The 22,415-nt window shown below is 42.1% G+C and overlaps 1 protein-coding gene across 2 annotated transcripts in view; it reads right to left on the minus strand.

Annotated features, from left to right (window-relative positions):
• KCNH1 (potassium voltage-gated channel subfamily H member 1) overlaps positions 1-22,415 on the minus strand; it is a 451,621-nt gene that overhangs the window by 111,075 nt on the left and 318,131 nt on the right. For both annotated transcript variants that reach the window (XM_023198319.3, XM_023198318.3), the window contains exons 8-9: positions 14,768-14,967; positions 8,337-8,589 (exon numbers count right to left, since the gene is read on the minus strand). In XM_023198319.3, coding sequence (XP_023054087.1) covers positions 8,337-8,589; positions 14,768-14,967 — 453 coding nt within the window. The remainder of the gene's footprint in view (positions 1-8,336; positions 8,590-14,767; positions 14,968-22,415) is intronic.

Consider the following 22,415-nt stretch of genomic DNA (forward strand, 5'->3'; position numbering starts at 1 on the left):
CCAATCCTCTAAAATAATGAGGGTTTATAGAAAGTTATTGTTGCTTTTGTTGTTGCTTTAGATCTTTGTCAGATAAGCCATTCTGTCTTCATTGCCTGGCCATCCTCCTTTTCAAGAACCCTTAGAGGGAGGGGCTGGGTACTAGATGCAAAAATAAATGCCACTTTTTTTCTGATTGAATTGGTAAAAAAAAAAAAAAAAAATGCTGTCAAGACATCTATATGAAAAATAATATCATTCTTCCAAATTATATCCTAATAACCAACAAATTGAAGTAATGTTGACTTTCTCAATATCCCCTTGAAAATTAAAACAAAAATTTTCCCCACATTTAGAAAGTAGCATATATTCTTTTAAAGACAACTTGAAAGACAAATATGTTTTAAAAATTAAAATATCCTAAAGCCTCGCAAACAAGACATGCACTATAACACGTTGGTGAAAACACCTATGGGCTTTTATCTATGAATGTTTTTCCCTCACATAACTGAGATCAGATTGCATTTAAGAACTGTATTTTACTTACTTTGCTTATTTCTAGTATTGTTTAAAATTTCTTATGAGTATTGTGAATGGCTACACTCCCATTTCTTTCTTTCTTTTTTAAGAGACAGGGTCTTGCTATGTTGCCTAGGCTGGAGTGCAGTAGCTCTTCACCAGTGTGATCACGGTGCACTACAGCCTCAAAGCCCTAGGCTCAAGTGATCCTCAGCCTCCTGAGTAGCTGGGGCCATGGGCACAAACCACCACACCTGGCTTTCCCAATTCCTTTCAAATGCTCTGAAATACTTGGTCATTTAGAAAAATATTCCTATGTTCTATCTGTGTCTTTTTAAAATATGCATTTCATATTTCTTCCTCTAAATCCCAAATTTCTGTCTTGACCCCTGGTTTCTTTTCCTGATTCCAGACCCACAGGGTCCAAGTCACTGCTGGACCCTCCACTTTGATACCCTATTGGCCATTAAATGCAACAGTGTAACAGGTCAAAATGAAGCTCACCACTTTCTTTCTCACCACCATTTCCTCCTGACTTGATCTTCTACCACTGATGCCCCCATTTCCCCACTCATCAGAACTGCTTCTCTTGCTTCCCTCTCTTTGCTTCCCATATCCTGCTTACAACCTTACAGACTCTGCTTCACGATGTTTTATCCACCTTTCTCTCCCAACTATGGTTGGCAGATTTAGCAAATAAAAATACAAGATACCCAGTTAAAATAGAATTTCAAATAAATGAATAATTTCACTCATAAGCATATCTCATGAAACATCTGGATAAAATTTATACTAGAAACTATATATTGTTTACATGAAATTCAAATTAAACTGGGCATGTGGTATTGTATTTGGCAGCCCTACTCCTGTCTCCATTTTTACTGCCTGCATCTTAACACTCCTTACTTCTGCTACAAGCCATAGTTACCTAACAGCCTCCTGGTCTCTCTGTTCAATCCATTAATCTTTACAAATCACAGCTGTAATAGTGCCATGCTTTACTCACCACCTTCAGTGGTTTCCACTGCTGAGTTCCTCATGCTGACCTTTAAACTCATCTCATAGACTAGCCCTGATATGCCTCCCCAGCCCCATATCCCACTGCTGCCCCGTGGGGCTCTCAGCTACAGCTCAAGTAACTGTCTTGTGGTTATGAAACACCCCCAACACTTTCCTTCCCTAGGCCTCAGCTCACATCGTCTTTTCTATTTAGAATGCCTTACCTCACCTGTCCAAACCTTGACTCCATCCTCACAGAGCTGCTACTCTAGGCCTCTTATACAGATCACTGGGAAGTTGATCCTACCATGTGGTATGTCAAAAAAGTGGAGAATTGATTATTTCATGTGGTTTAGGTTAATGTAATAAAAGGTCTCCTACCCAGTGCATCCCTGCCTTAGTTGCTTCCCCACGTTCATCATCTCATCCCATTCCACAAAAAACATCAAGCAGTAACTGCCTAAAGCAATGTTTCTCAAAGCGCAGTCCTCCAACCACATGCATGGAATCACCTCTGGGGCTAGGGCTATAGATTCAGAACCTGTGGGGAACAAATGGGGCTTGGCATGATGAACAAGTTTCCCAGCTGAGTTTTGTGTTCACTATAGTTGAGAACCACTGGCGTCATGGAAAGGCTGCTCAGTCTGCTTTGCTCACGTTGGTACCTGAACATGCCACATGCATTTCCATGTATTCTCTAATACCTCTGGAGGCCCATGCTGTACTTTCCACTTTCAGACTAAGACTACAAAACTCCTACTTGTCCTTCCAAGCCCAATTCAACTTCTACCTCCTGCATGAGCATTTCCCTGCTCACTGCAAGAAGTCTATAGAAAAAGGTACCCACATTACTTATTGCCACTAGCCATGCATTTGTCTCACCACATGTAATGGAACATTCCTCCAAGACAAGGTTTTTCTCTGTACCCCCAAAGAGATTAAGACCATGTTATGCTCTGGTGATTGCTAAATAAATAGATGCTGCAGTAATATCCAAATAAGGTCAATGGACCCAAGGAAGTTAACCAAGCAAAAATGAGAGTACCTTCCAAATTAGGAACTGTGACAAGGAGGTGTCCTTCTAAAAATAAATAAGTAAATAAAATAAAGAAGACTTCATCCATGAACAAGCATTTATGCCTTTATGTACATATAAGTCCTAACTCAATAGTGACAGGACTGCAAGAAAGATCTGTGCCACGTGAACCAGGGCCTGCTCATCAATCTTCCCCACGGCTCTTCCCATTTCTTGGCAGACTTTGGCCCATCCACAAATCAAGAAGAGAGTTTCCTGTAGTCGAAAGCCATACCTGGACCTGTTCCAAAAAGACACTGCAAACTGAACAAAATAGACCCATCTTCTTTCCTCCTTCACTTCCTCCTCCTCTGGCCCTGTTGACTTCTCCAGTCACTTCCGGAAACTATTCCCTGTCCTCACCTCCCACTTCCCGGAGGTTCTCCCTCCCCTGATGTCTGTAGACTCTGGCTCTCCTTCTACTTCCTTATTCACGGGCTCACCATTTTTCCTGAGCCTCTCTGCTAGTCTCCATGCCTCTGTATTTGTGGAACCCAAATCTTCCTGTCAACCCCCTTTCTAAAACTCTCTCTGGGTCCTTATCCCCATAAGATAGTCTTACTCTGGACTATGGGGCTCTTCACAGCCTAACCTCTGCTTTCCTTTCAATTGCATTCCATTCAGAAAATAGCCTCTGGTGCTTTCCATGTGCTAGGTGCCAGAGAGATGAAATCAAAGAGTCTGGGGCTCACAGGAGAGTGGGGAGTAAACATGCAATTGAGGCAGCATGATAGGCTTGGTAGAAACACAGGAGGCCTTTGAAGACTCTTAATCAGCTAGTGGCAACTCCTGCAAGGAGTTATAGCAGAACCAGGACTAGAGTTAAATCTCTAGCTTCAGGATTCTTTTTACTGCTTGATGCAACCTGACCAAAATACTTTTGTTTGCCCCCCCCCAAAAAAAAAAAAAATCCACAAAACGGAAAAACACAAGATGATCCATAAAGAAAATACAAATTCAGTATTAAAATGCAAAACCCACAAACATTACTAAGGGGACACTAAATCGCAGTGAAAGGAGATCATATAAATACTGCACTTATAAGATAGATATGCAGGGAGATACTTAACACACTTATGCAGAGCCCAGATGCTAGTCCATGACTCATCTATGTTGCTGAGTCACACAGTAACACAGAACACCAAGATAACAACTTATATGCAGATGCTACTAGTACTACTTGCATAGGGGGAAAATGGTATCTCTACCTTTTAATACTGATATCTATAAAAAATTAAATTACTTTTTAAAATCTAATAAATAAAATGCACATGTGAAAATCTCAAATTTATTTCAAGGAGCCAAGAAACTAGATTTGAGAAGCCATTAAGTGATTTCTAAGGGAATTCCAAAAAGATATAAGGATTTCATGCAAAATTAAGGCAGAGAGAAGACTAAAGGGACAGGAGATCATAAGAGATTTCTGATATGTTCTCTGTCCTCAGAGAATATCATCTAGATTTGTGGGACCACGTTTTAAACTGCAGACTGTGATCAGGTCAGGAAAACAATTTAGTGGGTCATGATGGTCATTTTTTTAATGAAAGAGAACATTATCTAATAGAAAATACCAGGTTGCAACTCACATAGCAAGAGAAGTATCAAATTCTGTGTATAACTGTGTGTGTATTTGTATATGTATTCATTTGCAACATAATATACATTTCGTATGGCAGGTTCCAGTCACAAGAGTTTGGAAAACACTCTTCTTTAAAAGACTTTCCTTTGAAGGGCTTTATTTTTAACACAAACTAAACAAACTTAGTTATGAGTACTGGCCCTTTTCTTTGTTCTTGGCATCTGTGCTAAAATTAAATAGAGAATGTGAGTGGAATATTAGAACTGGAAGGAGGAGGCAAATTAGCAGAATGTAAATGAGTGAACTGATAATAACAGAACAAAGAGCAAGATAACGAGATGGATGAGCTCTGGCGTTTTTTTCTAAAACCTCTTGCTTGTGATAACTAAGGAATACTTGGATATTTTCTGTCCTCTTTAAAGCACTGGATATACAGTAGCTGCTCAATAATTGCTCATCCAATGATCCTCTATAATACCTGCATTCTCTCCATGGCAATGCTAATCATGCAGAGTGATGGCTGTCTTTCCACTGTCAGCCCCCTCCACTTGTAGGAGGCTGGACTAATGTTTGGTCCACTGCTATATCCCCACCCCTATGACAGTGCCTAGCAGATAGCAGGTGTTCAATGCATTTTGGTTGGATTGTATTGAAGGGCATAAACAGACAATAAAGTTATAATGCCCATTTGATGCCTAACCCCCTTGCAAGAACAAACTGATTTCAGTCCATTGACCAAAGATATGCTAATTATAGAAAAACAACAAGAACAAAACTCTAAATTTAAGTTTCCAGGGAGTCAACAGCTTAGAGTCACTTATGCCTGTTTGTCCAGAGCTCAGGTTGACTCAAAGGATTTGTCTTGACCTTTTAGAGAATAAGAACCCCTTGAAATCTGATAAGTATTTAGAATACTGAGTTTGGACCTACTTTTCAGACCCAATCTGGCTCCTAGAGACAAAGTGGAGAAGCTTTTTCTAGTGTAGACAGCTTGAAGGCAACAACCACTTTGAATCCAAAGCTGCCGAGCTATTTCAGAGATCCTGTCCACATTGCTAACTAGAGCAGGCAGAATGCCCGGGAAGGCCCAAAGTAGAGGGCCAGATTTAGAGATGCAGTCAACAAGGTCAAGTAATTCAACAATAAATCAAGCCCTGGTTTCTTCCTCACAAGAAGCCCAGGATGAAAGGAAATGAGAAGGGGCTAGGAAGCTGTTTGTCTCCCCCACCCCTCTTCAACTCCGTCATGCCTCTATGCCTAAGTCTAGGTGTTCAAACCAACTCCTAGAAATGTAGCTGTGTGTGGTGAGTCACGAAGGATGCCCTGAGCATGGAAAGGCATATGGTAAGTTATCAGTGGGAAGATGAGTGAAAGATGCCCTTATCAAAGGGTTAAGTCAAAGGTCAAACTTAAAGGATTGCTCGCTAGTTAATAGGTGCTCATCTCAGCCAGGCAAACATAAAAACATGGCTATGACCACCAGTGGAAATTCCTCTTTATCGTGCATGCTAGAACTTAAAGTATAATAAATAAATAAATAAATAAATAAATAAATAAATAAATAAATAAATAAATAAAAGAAATTCCTTTTTATCAAGGAAACTGATGAGTATTAAAGGTAGAGAAAAATGCTCCTTCATATCAGACATACTAAAGCAATGGTTTTTACCTTCATGAGTCCTATGTATACACAGTTGAATCTCACTTCTCTGTGAAAAGGGGGCAAGGAACAGAGTAACTCTGGTCTGCAGAGTTCAATGGATACCATGGAATCTAGAACACTTATTTTGGCAAACAGTTTCAGCCTCCATTCCCCACCCAATTTCTTTTTGCTTGTTTTTTGTTGTTGTTGTTGTTGTTGTTTGTTTGTTGAGACAGGGTCTCCTTCTGTCACTCAGGCCTCAGGCCAGAGTGCAGCAATGTGATCGTGTCTCACTGTAACCTTCGCTTCCGATCCTCCCACCTAAGCCTCCTGAGTAGTTGGGACCACAAGCATATACCACCATGCCCACCTAATTTTTGTATTTTTTGTGGACACAGGGTTTTGCCATAGTGCCCAGGCTGGTCTTAAATTCCTGGACCCAAGAGATCCATCTGTCTCAGACTCCCAAACTGCTGGGATGATAGGCATGAGCCACTGCACCCGACCACCCCACCCAATTTCTATCCCACTCTCCCTCTGACCATCTGCCAACGTATGCTGAAGGAACATAAATCATCCTTGGGTTAACCTAAGCAAAATGTAATCAAGAGAGCCAGTTGGCTTAGGGCCAAAAAAACAAGAAGGAAGCTACATATTGTGTGCTCCAAAGTCAAGCAGGAACAAAGTTGGGGCTTTTCTTTTTCTTTCTTTCTTTTTTAAAATAATACTATCTAATGTCTCTATGTAGTTTGAATCTCAATTCTAACTTCAGCATAACTTAATCTCCTCCGGCCTCAGTTTTCTAATAAATCATTTGTAAAAGATAAAACACATGTTTACAATCTCTACCAGTACCTGGCAACTTAATGGGCCAGCATACTACATTAATTATCATCAGAGGCCAGGCGTGGTGGCTCATGCCTGTAATTTCAGCACTTTGGGAGGCCAAGGTGGGCAGATCACAAGGTCAGGAGATCGAGACCATCCTGGCTAACATGGTAAAAGCCCATCTCTACTAAAATCAAAATAAAACAAAACAAAACAAAAAACAAAAAAATTAGCTGGGCATGGTGGCAGGTGCCTGTAGTCCCAGCTACTTGGGAGGCTGAGGCAGGAGAATGGCGTGAACCCAGGAGGTAGAGCTTGCAGTGAGCTGAGATTGCACCACTGCACTCCAGCCTGGGCAACAGAGCCAAGATTCCGATTCAAAAAAAAAAAAAATTATTATCAGAATTGCAGTATTACATTTTGTAATCCATTTTGGATTGAAGCAGAGGTTCTGGAGTCAGAGGGACTCTGGAATGCTGGCTTCATGAACTTCATCAGCCATGAGGAAATTTCCTTAACCTCTTTGAACTTTAATTGTCTCATCTACAAAACGGGGATAATAAAACCATTTCATAGGGTTACTGTAAGGGTGAAATGAGTATCTGTGTGTCAAATGCTGTGTGTCAAATGACCATAAATGATAGCTATTATTATGATGATGGCTTGCCCCCTTAGAGATATGCCACCAATAAAGAGCTGTTCTCTGGCTAGCTCAGAAAACCAGACACATTTCCTAAAAGCTACTGATGCTCAATGTCCTGATTACCAACACATTCCCCCGCATCCCTGCTCCTCCTCCCACATTCTCTATTGCTGTAGATGGCGTACCAGCTTCCCTGTTATCCATGTGAGAAAACCTATAGTCCTCATTGACTCCTCCTTCCCCGCCACAGCAAATCTGTCATTGGGTTCCAGTGATTCTACTTCTTGAATATCTCAACTCCATCTGTTTCTCTCCATCTGCTTGCCACAGTATTAGTTCAGGCCACCATCAACTTGCCTCTAGATAACATGCCTCCCACCTGGTCTCCTTACCCCAGCCTTCCCCATTCAATCCACTCCCCAAGCTGCAACTACTGTCATCTTTCTAAAGTACAAATCTCATCATGCCTCTCCCCTGCTTTCAGCTCTTCATTGGCTCCCTCAAATAATCCCAGTCACCTCATGTGGCTTCCAGAGTCTGCCACGATCTGCCTAGTGCTTCGCTCCCTCCCTAGTCTGGTATCTTACCATGTCCTCTCTTGTGCTCCAGCCACACTAAATAATTTGTAGTTCCCCAAGTGAGTCATGAATTTCTCCCTCTGAAAGGATGTGACACATTTAGAATACGTCATCCCTTCCCTTCTCCATGCTAACTCATTCTCAATTTTTAAGTTTTAGCATAGGTACAGGAAGCCTTCCCACTTGAATACTGGGTTAGATGTGCCTCCCATTGTACTGTGAACGTCTGCTTATTTGTTCATCTCCTACACTAGACTGGGAGCCCCTTGAGGATAAAACTCATTTTTCTTATTGAAATACTCCAGACATCAAACAGCGACTGGCTTTGTGCCAAACAGGCTCTTGCTGTTTGTTTGTTGGATAGATAAGTTAATATTAGCAATTGGCCCTGCCCTATGAAGCAATCTCTACCTGAAGGCAGCAGTGGCATTGAGCTGCCCAGTAGCTAAGCCAACCCCAGGTACCTTTGCTCGTCCAGCAAAGCCAACACCTACCTAGGATGGCAACCACCTCATCATCTTGGATCACCTCCAGGGAGCCAGAAACCACAAAGCAGAGGCTGTCAACGCTCTCTCCTGCATGGTAGATGAGATCCCCTGGGGCACAATGCACCGTCTGGAACTCCATAGCCAGTGCCCGGAGGCAGCCATCACTGGCCAGCCGGAAGGCCGGGTGCTCCTTGAAAACCTTGCGGTTCAGGTGCACGCAGATGTCAGCTCTCATGTCCTTGGGGCAGATCTGCAGGACCTAGCCAGGCACAGAAAAAAACAGTGTGAGGGTCCTCACTGTGGCCTTCAGCACTTCAGGGGGAGGAGCAACATCCACTACACCAGACTATACTCTTCTAACCAAAGTTCCTGCCCTTATGGAGTTTATATTCTTATAGATGAGACAGATAGTTTCTAAAAAAAAAATCTATGCTGAATGTTCAGGACAGAGGTCTGAGAGTCAGCACGGGGAGTAAGTAGGTCTCCTGTAGACTAGTGGTCAGAGAAGACTTCTCTGGGAAGGTGACTTTTTTTTTTTTTCCGAGACAGTCTCACTCTGTCACCCAGGCTGGAGGGCAGTGGCATCATCTCAGCTCACTGCAAGCTCCGCCTCCCAGGTTCATGCCATTCTCCTGCCTCAGCCTCCTGAGTAGCTGGGACTACGGGTGCCCGCCACCATGCTCAGCTAATTTTTTGTACTTTTAGTAGAGACGGGGTTTTATCGTGTTAGCCAGGATGGTCTCGATCTCCTGACCTCGCAATCCACCCACCTCAGCCTCCCAAAGTGCTGGGATTACAAGCGTGAGCCACCGCCCCTGGACCAGAAGGTGACAGTTAAGCTGACTCCTGCATAAGTGCCAGAGTAAGCCATGTGAAGAAGAACATCCCAGCAAGATAGCAAACACAAAGGCCCTAAGAGAGCCTGAGCAATGGCCAAAAGGAGTGAGAGCAAAGGGGCAGGAGATGAGGATCAAAGACAACACGAAGTACAAGAGACTTTCAGGTGTAATAAGCCTTGGGATTTACTCCGAGTATGATAGAGAAATACCGGAGGATTTTTGAGCAGGAGAATGTCATGACCTGACTTACATCTGAAGAAGATCACTGAAGCTACAGAGTGGTGTTAGAGAGTGCTGACTATAGGGTGTCAAGAGCCTAGTCAAGGAATCTAGTTAGGTCCCTCCTGCAGCTGTCCAGGTGAGAGGTGAGGGAAGCTTTGACTGGGATGCTGGCAGGAGAGCCAGGGAGGAGCAGTTAAATTTAGAAAAGATTTTTAATGTAGAACGGACATGATTTGCTGATGGGCTGAATATAGGGTGTTATTTAACGACAGATATAAAGTAACATTTACTAAGCACTTACTGAATGGCAGGCGTTGCTAAGCACTTTAGAATCATTCATTCATTTAATACTTATCAAACACATCATGGTTTGCCAGGCATCATCCTAGGCTCTGAGGATGAAGCAGTAAAAAAACAAAAATAAAAAAAGACAAAACTCCCTGCCCTCATATAAGTTACCATCTAATGGGAGGAGACAAATAAGCAAAATAAATAAAATTTAGTGGTAAGTGCTTAAACAATAAAAAAAGGAAAGAAGGATAGGCAAAGTTGAACAGGGTTGTGATTGTACATTTTAAACTGTTACGTGCATTTGCTAATTTAATCCTCCCATAAACTGTATAAGTGTTATTATTATATCATTTTACAATGAGAAAACTGAGGCACAAGGAAGATAAATAACTTGCCCATAATTGCCAGGAAATGGCACAGCTGGGGTTTTGAACTAGGTAGCTTGACATCAGAGCCTGGTTTAGATCCCAACCAATTCTTATACTAGGCAGCTGCCCCCCCAAAAAAGGCTTGCAATTTTATTATCAACATCTCGGCAGCATCTTGGAATTCAAGCAAAATGAAAACTGGAGGAGGCTATGCAGTTCTCATCTTCTGAAAAAATTAAAAATTTACAGGTTTTTCTAGAGGGAAAAATATTTCTCTGGACTTAATGTTTGCAATAAAACATTGCATGGCCCCTTACATAGCAAGCATTAAGTATGGACACCTTCAAGCAAACTTTTCCAGAGAAATCAGAAGTGTTTCTAAAATAATCCATTCTCCCATCCTAGCTTATGAGCAAAGCTAGGGGCATAAAATCAAATATGTTCAGTGATGACGTTTTCCTTGAGGTTCTGGGTACTTTCCCACCCCTGCTTCTCTGCCTTAGCACAAGCCATTTGCCACTGTATCTGCTGCTCATCCCCAAAGTTGGAAGACTTGCAGCCTCCTTCAAAGCCCAGCTCAAACCTCACCTCACCCCTGATGGCTTCACTTATATCCCCAACCCCTCAGGTGCCCCTGTGCTCTCCTTGGAGGTACAGCAGTGGAAAGAGGTCAAAGAGTTGAAATCCCAGCTCCTTCCCCTCCAGGTGACACTTTCACTTCTCCTATCAAATGCAGACTGTTAACACTGACTTGTGAGATTAAATGAAATTATATCTACCAGTACATAGCCTGGGACAAAGCCTGGCCCTAGTAGGCGATTCAGTAAGCACATGCCCTTGCCCTGTGTACCTCTGCATTCTTGATCTGGGATTGCAGGATGCCCAGCAAGTGAGCATGCCCTCTGGGAGTACAGACACAGGACAGACCAAGGCAGAGAGGAAAATTCAGAATGCCAATGCTTGGGCGGAGCACTTGCTAAGGACTTACTTCTATAAGACTCATTCAAAACAAGACTCCTGCAGAAATGCAGATTTAATTTAGTTCCTCTGCTCTCTGAGCAGATCACTAGATAATGGGGAGCACTCGCATGCCATGTCAAAACTGTGCCCAGTAGTCTGGAACCAAGACTTATTCTCCAGGTGAGTTCACCTTTAAATACGTGGTTTCCCCTGGGCTAGACTTTATTCTTTCCCTGGAAGAATCTGCTAGTGAATGAGGCCTTGGCATGGAGACAACGTTTGATTCTGGGCACTGTTCCCAGAGCCAACGGAGAGTACAGTGAGAGCAGGTGAGGGAACCTGGAGGGGAGAAATTGCAAATTGTCACAGCCATCAGTCATTTCCATCATTCTTCCCATCTATTGGCTCCACACTGAGGTGGGTGGGGTATCTGGAACTCCTTTCTCTGAGTGGAGTGGGAAGGTCTCAACTCTGAGACCCCACAGCCACCCTCCCCAGCTCTGGCCACCTTTCATACTGCTAGGTTTTGAGAAGAGACCATCCTTACTCTTCCTTGAAGGTCTCAAAGGCTAAAGGGAGATGTCAATGTGAAATCTCCTCCAGGTTAGGCAGGACAGGAGTCCTGAGTAAGAGAAGAGGCGTTAGGATCAGGTAGAACTGGATTCAAGTCCCAGCCTCAGCACTCACTAGATGCATGAATGTGAGGCAACAGTTAGCTCCTCTCCCCATGTCTTCATTTTTTTGAAATTTCCTATAGAATTCTTCTGAGGATTCCATGAGCTGTTGTGTGGAACATCCTGGTATAATGCCTGACACATACAAGTGTTCAATGCCTGTGAGCTCTCATTTTTGATGTTGTCATCACAGCAGCAGCAGCAGCAGCAATTTCAGGGAGGCTTTGAAGTCCAGAAGGTCATAGCCAAAAGGGCTTTAGAGGTCACCTAGTCTTAAAGATCATGTTTCCATGTGTACAGACATAAAAACAGACTTAGAGACAAGTGATGTGTTCAAAGTCACCAGCCAATAGCTGGTAAAACTGGGGTATCCCAGCACTACCACCCACATGCCCTGGCTCCCTGGTTATCACTGACCATTCTGACTTAGATTGGAGGGGAGGGGCAGATGTGGAGAGGTATAGGACGACAGGACTTGTTCTCTCCCCAGCAGCTGCCTGCCACAAGCTCCTGCCCAGAGGATCAGCCAGCCCAGGACAGACTGGGCTCCAGAGTGAGCTGGGTCCACGGCTATTACCTCTTCCATCTGGCCCAGGAGCTGGGGTAAATCCCAAAGCCCTTCCGGAAAGTGAGGGCAAATCTGCAGGACAGATCTGCAGGGAGAGTAAGAGAGGGCAAATGCTGACGGTGCTGTCTCCCATGGGCAGCCACCCAGCCAGCCCTACAGCGAGGGTGGGGAAGGGCTGCTTTCCAGACAACCAGACTTACAAAGGCATCCTGGTGCCTGGGAAAAGGAGCCCTAGGGCAGAGAGATCAAAGTTCCTTTCTGCTCCATCAGCTGCCAGGAACCCACAGAACCTACAGGCATTGTTGAGAGAACACAGCAGAAACAACAGGCGTAGTTGGGGCAGGTGGTTGGCAAAAGCAGCCACTAAGTTCAGCTCCAGCTGATGCCCTGCCCATCCAAGAAATTAGAATGACTCTGTTGGGACTCATCCTCCTTCTCTCTAGTACATGTTTTAAATTTTTTTAAGTAATAGTAGGAAAAGCACAAGCTTTGAAGTCAGACAAAATGGTGTTCAAATCCTGGCTTTGCCATTCTTTATTCTGTGACCAGGGGCAGTTAGTAAAATGAATCGGGCCTCTTGTGCTTACCCCCTTCAATAGGGATAACAGGGTTGCTGTGGAGGCTAAGTGAAACACTAGTGCAAGACCAGACATATAGAAGAAGCAAAACAAATATCTGTTCTTAATGCATGTTCAATAAATGGTAGCTGAGGTTGTAGTAGTGGTGTTATGGTTATCACGGCAAATAGTCAGCAAAACCAAAGTAATGTTCAAGTTGAGGATTAAATTCAGTTCAATTTTTCCTTTTAAACTGTCAACTCTCAACTGACAATTCTAATGAAGGAAGACTAGGAACATAAGTAGCTGATCCCAAAGCCAGCTGAATTTGGTTTGCAATGTGTCATTAGGTATTTTTGCAATCGTGTTATCTTTCTGTTTTCCTCATTCTAATAGTCGAAAGAATCAGTATGCCCTGAGTACTTACAGACTGGTGATAAAAAACAGACTTGATAAAGACTGAGAAGCAGAGAACAAATCTCATTGAGAATGGATTTAATCTCAATAGATCTGAGATTAAATCTTTTTTAAAGAAAATTCATAAGTGAATAATAGGAAGTCCACTGTATGTTTTCTCTATTATTTCCAGTACCACCAAATTTTCATTACTCTATTGAAATGCATCTAGAATAATACAACTATTAGAGAACAATAAGAATCTATCACCCTCTCCATTTTACAGGCGGGAAAACAAATAACCAGAGAGATGCCTAATTGATGTTCTGGTCAAGTCGATTGATGATGAAGGCACAAACTCTTGATCACTGTTTCCTGGACTTGTCTGGTGAACAGGGTTGCCTGGGCACTTGTTAAAAATTCATGGCACATGTACACCTGTGTAACAAACCTGCACGTTCTGCACATGTACCCCAGAACTTAAAGTATAATTAAAAAAAAGAAAAAGAGTAACTCCTTAAAAAAAAATGCTCTCTCACTTCCCCGAAGTTCTCATTCCATAGATCCGCTGAAGGCTGGGATAGTTTTTAAAGGCACTTATTAAAAATGCTCCCTCACCTCCCCCGACTTCTCATTCCACAGATCTGGGATGGGGGCTGGGATTGTTTTTAATGATGACATCATGGGATTCTTTCTTTGAGACAGTCTCGCTCTGTTGCCCAGGCTAGAGTGCAGTGGCATTATCTTGGCTCACTGCAGCCTCTGCCTCCTGGGTTCAAGCGATTCTCCTGCCTCAGCCTCCTGAATAGTTGGAACTATAGGCGCATGCCACCATGCCCAGTTAATTTTTTGTATTTTTAGTAGAGATGGGGTTTCCCCATGTTGCCAGGGTGGTCTCAAACTCCTGACCTCAAGTGATCCACCTGACTCGGCCTCCCAAAGTGCTAGGATTATAGGCATGAGCTGCTGCATCTGGCCTGACATCATGGGATTCTTATCAGGGTCAAGATGAGGGTGAGCTAAGTGAGGCAACAGCCTTGGACACATAAAATTAAGGGAATGCCAAAAAAGTCAGTAATCAAGATAAATCATAGTTTAATGCTATTTTTTTAAAATCAAGGTTAATGCAAAAAAATCCATGATGAACAAAATACTGAAAGTTTGAATGAAGACAAGATCAGTAACACTGCTGTGCTATCTTCAAGTCTGGGTAAAAAGAAAATTGGCAATACTGATCTCCCTTCTCTAGTCATGGCCCTGATTCTTATCATCATCCAAGTTTGGGAAATTCTACCCTGGACAGTTAAACTTCCAGCTCCTCTCTTCTCCAGGAAATACACCCTGCTTTTCTAATTTCTTAAATAATGATTTTTGATTGTTGGTCTTGGAGTAAGGCTGATCTAGAAGTAAACAAAACCTCTGGAGGTAGGACCTGGAATCCCAAAGTACCCAAGTGAATTCTGAACATAGCCAGATCTGAGATCCACTGTCCTAGGCAAGCCTTAACACCCCTAGGGAAAGCAAGAGACAAATGGTTTCCCTGAGTTCCTCATCCTCCTTACCTTCTCTGTGTCAATGCCTCTGGACATGGACCAAGTAGACACGATATAATCCATGACTCGCTCACTCAATCCTTTTGGCACCTGGTAGAGCTTCAGGAAGTCCCGAACACTGTTGAGCATCTCATGGTATCTGTTGGTGTTGGCATACATCTGTTGGAAAATGGTCGTCACATTCCCGAAGATGGTGGCATAGAGAAGTGCTAGAGGTGAGGAGGAGGAGCAGGAGAAGAAATAACATGTGAGTGGTCCCTAAGCCAGGGTTCCAGAAAGCTCAGCTTGCTCAGAGTAGGCCAATGGCCAGAGCTGCCTCCCCCTCCTGCCCCCAGTGCAGACTGCCCTTACTATTCTCAGGAGACCCTCACACCTGGAGCTTCTGGGGCATGGATGCAAAGAAAGAGCCTCCTAACACCAAGCTACTAGGAGAAACCTGTGGGAGGCAGGGTTAGGGTGGATGGGAGCTGGCATGGCTGGGGACAGAACTAAGACACAGCAGTGGGGGCTAGGCGGTGGGTTGCGGGGGCGGGGGTGAGTTGTACTGCTTCATTTTATACCTTCTGTCATAAAAAGTTTGAGCCATGCCTGAGATCACTAGTCAAATGTCTGCCTATGTGCTCCATACCAGTCAAAATCCAAACCCATTGGTGAATGATCTTTATCAAGCTCTGCTATGTGCCAGGCACTATGCTACCTGCCAAGGACAGGATGGTAAATAAACAGTCAGACCTGGTCCTCACAGAGCTAAAAACAGAGCAGGAATGACAGGCCTTAAATAAATAATCACAAATAAATAAATGATAGCAAGTCTGCAGAGGGCAGTGAAGGATGTTATATCCTTGTTTTGCACTTATTGTTAGTGCAACGATCTGCTTCACTGTGATGTGGCTCCTGAGGAAAAACATAGCTTTAATATGGTAAGAATAAAATCAAGTCCCTTTTGAGACATAACAAGTATGTACTATGTGCTACTACAGCTCCCCCTACATTTGCATTAGGAAGAAGGATCATTCTGTTATTACAAAATCCCACCTTCTACCTCTAACTTCCATTGCTCAGTGCTGAGCTCAAGAGCTACTGCTTCCAGGAAGTCTTCCTAAACACCTTCTGCCCTCCATCTGTCACCACAAGTGTGACCATGATTTACCAGGCATATTTCTACAGAACTCATATGACACCATTTTGCAATCATGTGCTTCTTTCTTTGCCTGTTCCCTGACAGTGTGAGTTGCTTGAAGGCTGAACCCTTCTTTTCCCTGCCGTTGTATCTCTAGGATCTAACACTACACCAGTACTTAATAGATATTTGTCAAATTTCACACATTTTTGCTCTGGCTTTTTAAAAGATGAGTTATTATTGATATATAATAAACTGTACATGCTTAAAGTATATAATTTGCCATGTTTTGACATATGTACACCAATAACACCATCACCACAATCAAAATAGTGAACATATCCATCACCAACAAAAGCTTTGTCATGCCTCTTTGTAATCCCTCCCTCCCATCCCCACCTGCTTTCCACCTGCCATCCCCAAACAACCACTGATCTCTCCTCTGGCACCACAGATTAACCTTCATTTTCTAGAATTTTATAGAGATAGAATCATACAGTATGTACTCTTTTTAACGTCTTTATTAAGATATAATTCATACACCATAAAATGTATCCATTTAAACCACAAAATTCAATGGTCTTTAGTGTATTTACAGAGTTGTGCAACTATCACCACAATCTAAGTTTAGAATATACTCTTCCCAAAAGAAATCCCATACCCATTACCAATCATTCTCCGTTTCCTCCCAAGTCTCTTGCCCTAGACAACTGCTAACCTACTTTCTATCTTTACTGATTTCCATATAAGTTAAAATCATACAACATGCGGCCTTCCATGACTAGCTTCTTTCACTTAACATAATGTTTTCCAGCTTCATCCCATGTTGCAGCATGTATCAGTACTTCATTCCTTTTTAATTTGAACACCACTCTATTGTGTGGATATTCCACATTTCATTTACCCATTCATCAGTTCATGGGCATTTGGGTTGTGTCTGCTTTTTGGCTATTATAAACATTCATGTGCAAGTTGTTGTTTTTAGACTGAGTCTCGCTCTGTCCCCTAGGCTGGAGTGCAGTGGCGCAATCTCGGCTCACAGCAAGCTCCACCTCCCGGGTTCACGCCATTCTCCTGCCTCAGCCTCCCGAGTAGCTGGGATTACAGGCGCCCGCCACCACGCCCAGCTAATTTTTTGTATTTTTTAGTAGAGACGGGGTCTCACCGTGTTAGCCAGGATGGTCTCGATCTCCTGACCTCGTGATCCGCCCGCCTCAGCCTCCCAAAGTGCTGGTATTACAGGCATGAGTCACCGCTCCCAGCTGGCTCGTGTGCAAGTTTTTATGTGAACATATTTTCAGTTATTTTGTTTCTATACCTAGGAGTGAAATTGCTGGGTCATATGGTTACTATGTTTAACATGTTGGAGAAATTGCAGAATTGATTTCGAAAGTAGCTGCACCACTTTACATTCCTGCCAGCAGTATATGAGAGTTCCAGTGTCTCAATATCCTCATTAACATTTGTTATTGTGTCTTTTTCTTTCTAATGAGTGTGACTTGCCATCTCATTGTGGTTTTGATTTGCATTTCCATAACAGCCAATGATGTTAAGCTTCTTTTCATGTGCTTATTGGTCATTTATATATCTTCTTTGGAGAAACCAAATCTTTGCCCATTTTTCAATTGGTTTTTTAAATTGTTGAGTTGTGAGAATCTTTTATATAATCTGGATACAAATCCCTTCTTAGATAAATGATTTGCAAATACCTTCTCACATCACATGGGTTGTCTTTTCACTTTTTTGTGGTATTATTTACAACACAAAAGTTTTTAGCTTTGATGTAGCTCATTGTATTTATATTTTTTTCTTTTTTACTCTGACTGGTTTATTTGATTCAGCATATTTTGGGATTCATCCACGTTATTGCATGTATTGTTTAATAATAGTTCATTTTTCTTTTTAAATAAGAAAAGCAAACATTTTACTTGAAATAATTAGAAATTTACAAGAAGCTTTGGGAGGCTGAGGGAGGTGGATCACCTGAGGTCAAGAGTTCAAGACCAGCCTGGCCAACATGGTGAAACCCCATCTCTACTAAAAAAAATATATATATATATAAATCAGCTGGGCATGGGGGTGCACACCTGTAGTCCCAGTTATTTGGGAGGCTGAGGTAGGAGAATTGCTTGAACCCAGGAGGCAGAGGTTGCAGTGAGCCAAGATCACGCCACTGCACTCCAGCCTGGGTGACAAAACAAGACTCCATCTCAAAAAAAAAAAAAAAAAAGAAATTACAAGAAGTTGCCAAGATAGTACAGAAAAATTCTGCGTACCCTTCACCCAGTTTCTCTCATCTTACATGACTACAGCACAGTATCCAGAACAGACTGACATTGCTATAAAGTATATGTATACTTCTGTGTCATTTTATCATATGTGTAGATTCATGTAACCAGCACTACATTCAAAATACAGAATTCTTCCATCACCACAGAGATCTCCTTGTGCTTCCCCTTTATGGGCATGCTTCCCCCAGCAATCACAACTTTTTCTCCTTTATTATAATTATGCCATTTTAAGAATGTTATAAAAGCCAGGCACAGTGGCTCATGCCTATAATCCCAGCACTTTGGGAGGCCAAGGTGGGCAGATCACTTGAGGCCAGGAGTTTAAGACCAGCCTGGTCAACATGGTAAAGCCCTGTTGCTACTAAAAATACCAAAAAAAAAAAAAAAAAAAAAGTTTAGCCAGGCATGGTGACACACACCTTGTAGTCCCAACTACTTAGGAGGCTGAGGCATAAGAATCACTTGAACTGGGAGAGGTAGATGTTGCGTGAGCTAAGATTGTGCCACTATACTCCAGCTTGGGTGGGTAACGAAGCAACTCTGTCTCAAATAATAATAATAATAATGTTATAGAAATGGAATCACAAAGTATCTGACCCTTTGAGATTGTCTTTTTTCACTCATCAAAATCATCCAAGTTGCTGCATGTATCAATAGTTCCTTCCTTGTATGGATGTACCACAACCATTTCTTCCAAACAATCTTATTCAGGGTTAGCTGACACACTATGGGAGGCAAAAAATAAGAGAGAAATGCATGGATCTAGAGATAAGGGAAGGACTGAGGACACAAATCCACCAAAAGAGAGTTGTAAACAAGGATCAAAGAGTTCTCTGGAAAAGTACCAGGGACTGGTGTCAATCTGAACAAAAGGAGCCAGACAAAAAGCAGACACTAGCTCTTCTAAGCTCATAGGTAGCCTCATAACAATGCAGTTGAAGGTTCTGCCTCCTCCATGCCAATAGTGCATGAAGTGTGGTCAGAACTAACCATCCTCCCAGGAGATGGGTTAGTTGTCTTTTTCCAGTCAGTCTGACTCTAACTGAACAAGCCTATGTGGGCAGTTCTGCTTCAGCTCTGTTTTCTGATTCACAATGAACCAGGGGTCACAGGAAAAGAGTATATGTGCCTCTTTTAGAATGGCTGCCAGAAAATTAATTTAATCTTGAGCCTAAAACAATAGTTACACCAAATCGATATAGTAAGAATAACTCTCTTATCCATGATCTGGGAGAACCAGGCAGCAGGTCAGACGTCAAGCAGGGATGTACAACCATCATTTACAGCTCAGGGCTGCTCTTGTTCTAGGTTGCTTCTGAGGCATTCTGGAAGGTTAGGGGTCCTCAGGAGGCCCTTGCTCAATTATGATTACTATTATGAAATATTATTACACTAAAGGTTGATAATTCTCCTCTTAATACCCCTTCCTTAATTTATTTTCCTTTTTTAAAAAAAACAGCGACATGTTCTCACAATGTTGCCCAGGCTGGTCTCAAACTCCTGGCCTCAAGCAGTCCTCCCACCTCAGCCTCTCAAAGTGCTGGAATTACAGGTGTGAGCTACCATGCCCAGCCCCTAATTTTATATGAAGGGGGATTACTTGTTTTTCATGCACGTAACATTTAATTTATATTGGTATCTTATATATAAAGCATTATACCTTAAATACTAAAAACCTAAGTGGGAGAGAAGACATGTAAGTCCAGTTGTCACCTGAATAGATATATGAGTGTGATGTGGAGAGGAAGGGAGAGATATTGTAATGCCACTGTCAGGAGAGTAAAAAAGCCAGCATGAACCTCCCAGGGCACAAGGTGTTATGGATGGCTCCAAATGTGGATTCTTTGAGTCTTTCTGTTTTGAGAAAGTAAGGAGACCTCCCCCAACCTCAAGGCAAAATGCTGATTTGGAGAAGAGGTTTCTTTCATATTTGAGTGGTTTACAGTTTATACTATATCACAGCGAGAGCTCGGGTTCCTATCCAGAAAGAAAGAAAAAAAAAAGATGCTATTATCCAGCCCTTAATTAGAAATAGCTGTGTGGAATTTGGTGGGTGGGGGAGGGGGGAGGCGAGTGTAGCAAAAACACGTATCTTTATCAATTTCATTTTCTTAAATTTTTCCTGGAAGCTTCTGAACGGTGCCATTGCCAGTTGTGTGACTCTTTCCTGTGAACTTAAAATGACAAGGTTCATAAATTTGGAGAGTTTTATTTCTCATAAAGGATTGCAGCTTGCAGGGGGCTATTCTGACAGGCTGGGAAGCATAGCCTTCAGCCAGAAGCCAGAACCAGACACTTCAAGAGGGAGAAGAATAAGACAAAGATTTATGGTGAATGGGGAGGCCAAATATATACATGTTAAATAAGCTATAGGAGGGATCATGAATATTCATAAAAAGAGAAACATGCATGTGAACAGCTGAGCTTCATGCCTCTCCATGGGACCCATGTTCAAAAAATGGCAGCATTAACATGAACCAAGGATCGCGTTTGTAAAGCAGAGTACGTGAAAACCCTCACTGTGCATCCTCCATAGACTAGCCAGAACCATTCTGTAGTGAGTGGTCTCTTATCAGGAAGGAATGCAATTCAGCTGTTTTGTGAAAATCACAAAAGGGAGCAGCAGCATCAGTGATTATCAGTGGTGGAGTCTTTCAAACGGGCTGGTTTCTGTTTAGTCTTAGGGAAGAAAGACTAAGGACATTTGGTGAGATAGGAGTTATAACAAGGCATGTTTAACCTCTCATCCTATTATGGCCAGGAACTCAAGTTTCCAAGGCTTCTCTGAAGTCCCCTTGGCCAAGAGGAGGTCTGTTCAGTCAGTGAAGGGGCTTAGAATTTTATTTCTAGTTCTCACTCTTCATCAGCAACCTAGGAAGTTTCTTCACTTATTTAGGTTAGAGCCCCTTATTCCTGCATCTCCTGTCTTCCGCTTTCTTGGTTTACCCCTTTCCCTCTTTTTAACAAGACATCTTCTAAGAGCTTTCTGAAAAAGGATATATGCGAACAAAGTTTTTTGAGACCTAACATGTCTACTCTTATATTCAATTAATAGCTTAGTTTGGTGTAGAATTCTAAAGTGGAAATCATTTCTTTCTCTCTGAATTTTGGAGGCATTTCTCCAGTCTTGCGATTTGAGAAGTCAGAACCAGTAGGATCCCTTGTCCTTCATATTATAACCTGGTTTTTTTTTTCCTCTCTAGAAACTCTTTCTACAAGGTTCCGAAAATTCGTAATAATGCACCTTTTTGCTATGGTTCCATTTTCATCCATTGTGCTAAACCCTTTCAATCTGGAAATGTATGCCCTTCATTTCAAGAAAATTTTCTTGGATTATTTGATAATTTCTTCCCTTCCATTTCTATATTTTCTTTTCCCTGGCCTCCTGTGATGCAGATGTTGGACTCCCAGATTAATTTAATTTTATTTTTCTCTCTTCCTAATTCTATCACTTTATGAGAAATTTCTTCAGCTTCTGCTCTTTTTATTGAATTTTCATTTGATATTATATTTTTAATTTCCATGAGTTTTTTTTCATTGTCTGAATGTTCCTTTGCATTGTTTTTTCTTAGATGTAATATCTTCTCTTGTTTTCTCAAAGGATATCAATGATAAGTCTATTTTTGAGTTTACTTCTCTTCGTTTGGTCTTTGTTCCCTCATTTATTTATGTGCATGTTTGTCTGCCTTTCTTCGTAGAAATACATGGTAATCTTTAGATATCCACTCATATTTAAGAGTGGGGCCCTAGAAAACTGATTAAAAGCTTTAAGTGAATGAGTAGACATTGTCAACTATGAGAATTCACTGTAGACTGACCTGGCTAGAGTTTGTGTTGAAGAATCCATGATGCTACCAACTTTAGGATTGTCCTTTTGGACTGCTCAGAGAAGACTCAATTTGCTGTCAAGAATGCTGGCAATATTCAGCAATTAAGTGAGGGAGAGAAAGGTTGAAGGTTTCAATATTCAGTGTACAAAGTTTCCCTTAATTCTTATTTTCATATAGTACCTCTGTTTCACTGTGCCTGTTGTCCCCCAGTCCAGAGACTACCTCTAAAGAATAGACCAGGTTTCATGAATGTCAGGAGGTGCAATGACCCAACTGCACAAAATGAGGAAGACATCTGTGGGCCTAAATAATTGCTAAGCAAATTTTTAACCCGCCCCCTTTTTCTTAGCTCTACCTTCACCTCCACTTGTAGAGGTACTTATTGCCACTAATAGTTGAGTGGGGGTTCTGGTGAA

Source organism: Piliocolobus tephrosceles, chromosome 1 (assembly GCF_002776525.5).
Source record: "Piliocolobus tephrosceles isolate RC106 chromosome 1, ASM277652v3, whole genome shotgun sequence".
Classification (NCBI taxonomy): domain Eukaryota; kingdom Metazoa; phylum Chordata; class Mammalia; order Primates; family Cercopithecidae; genus Piliocolobus; species Piliocolobus tephrosceles.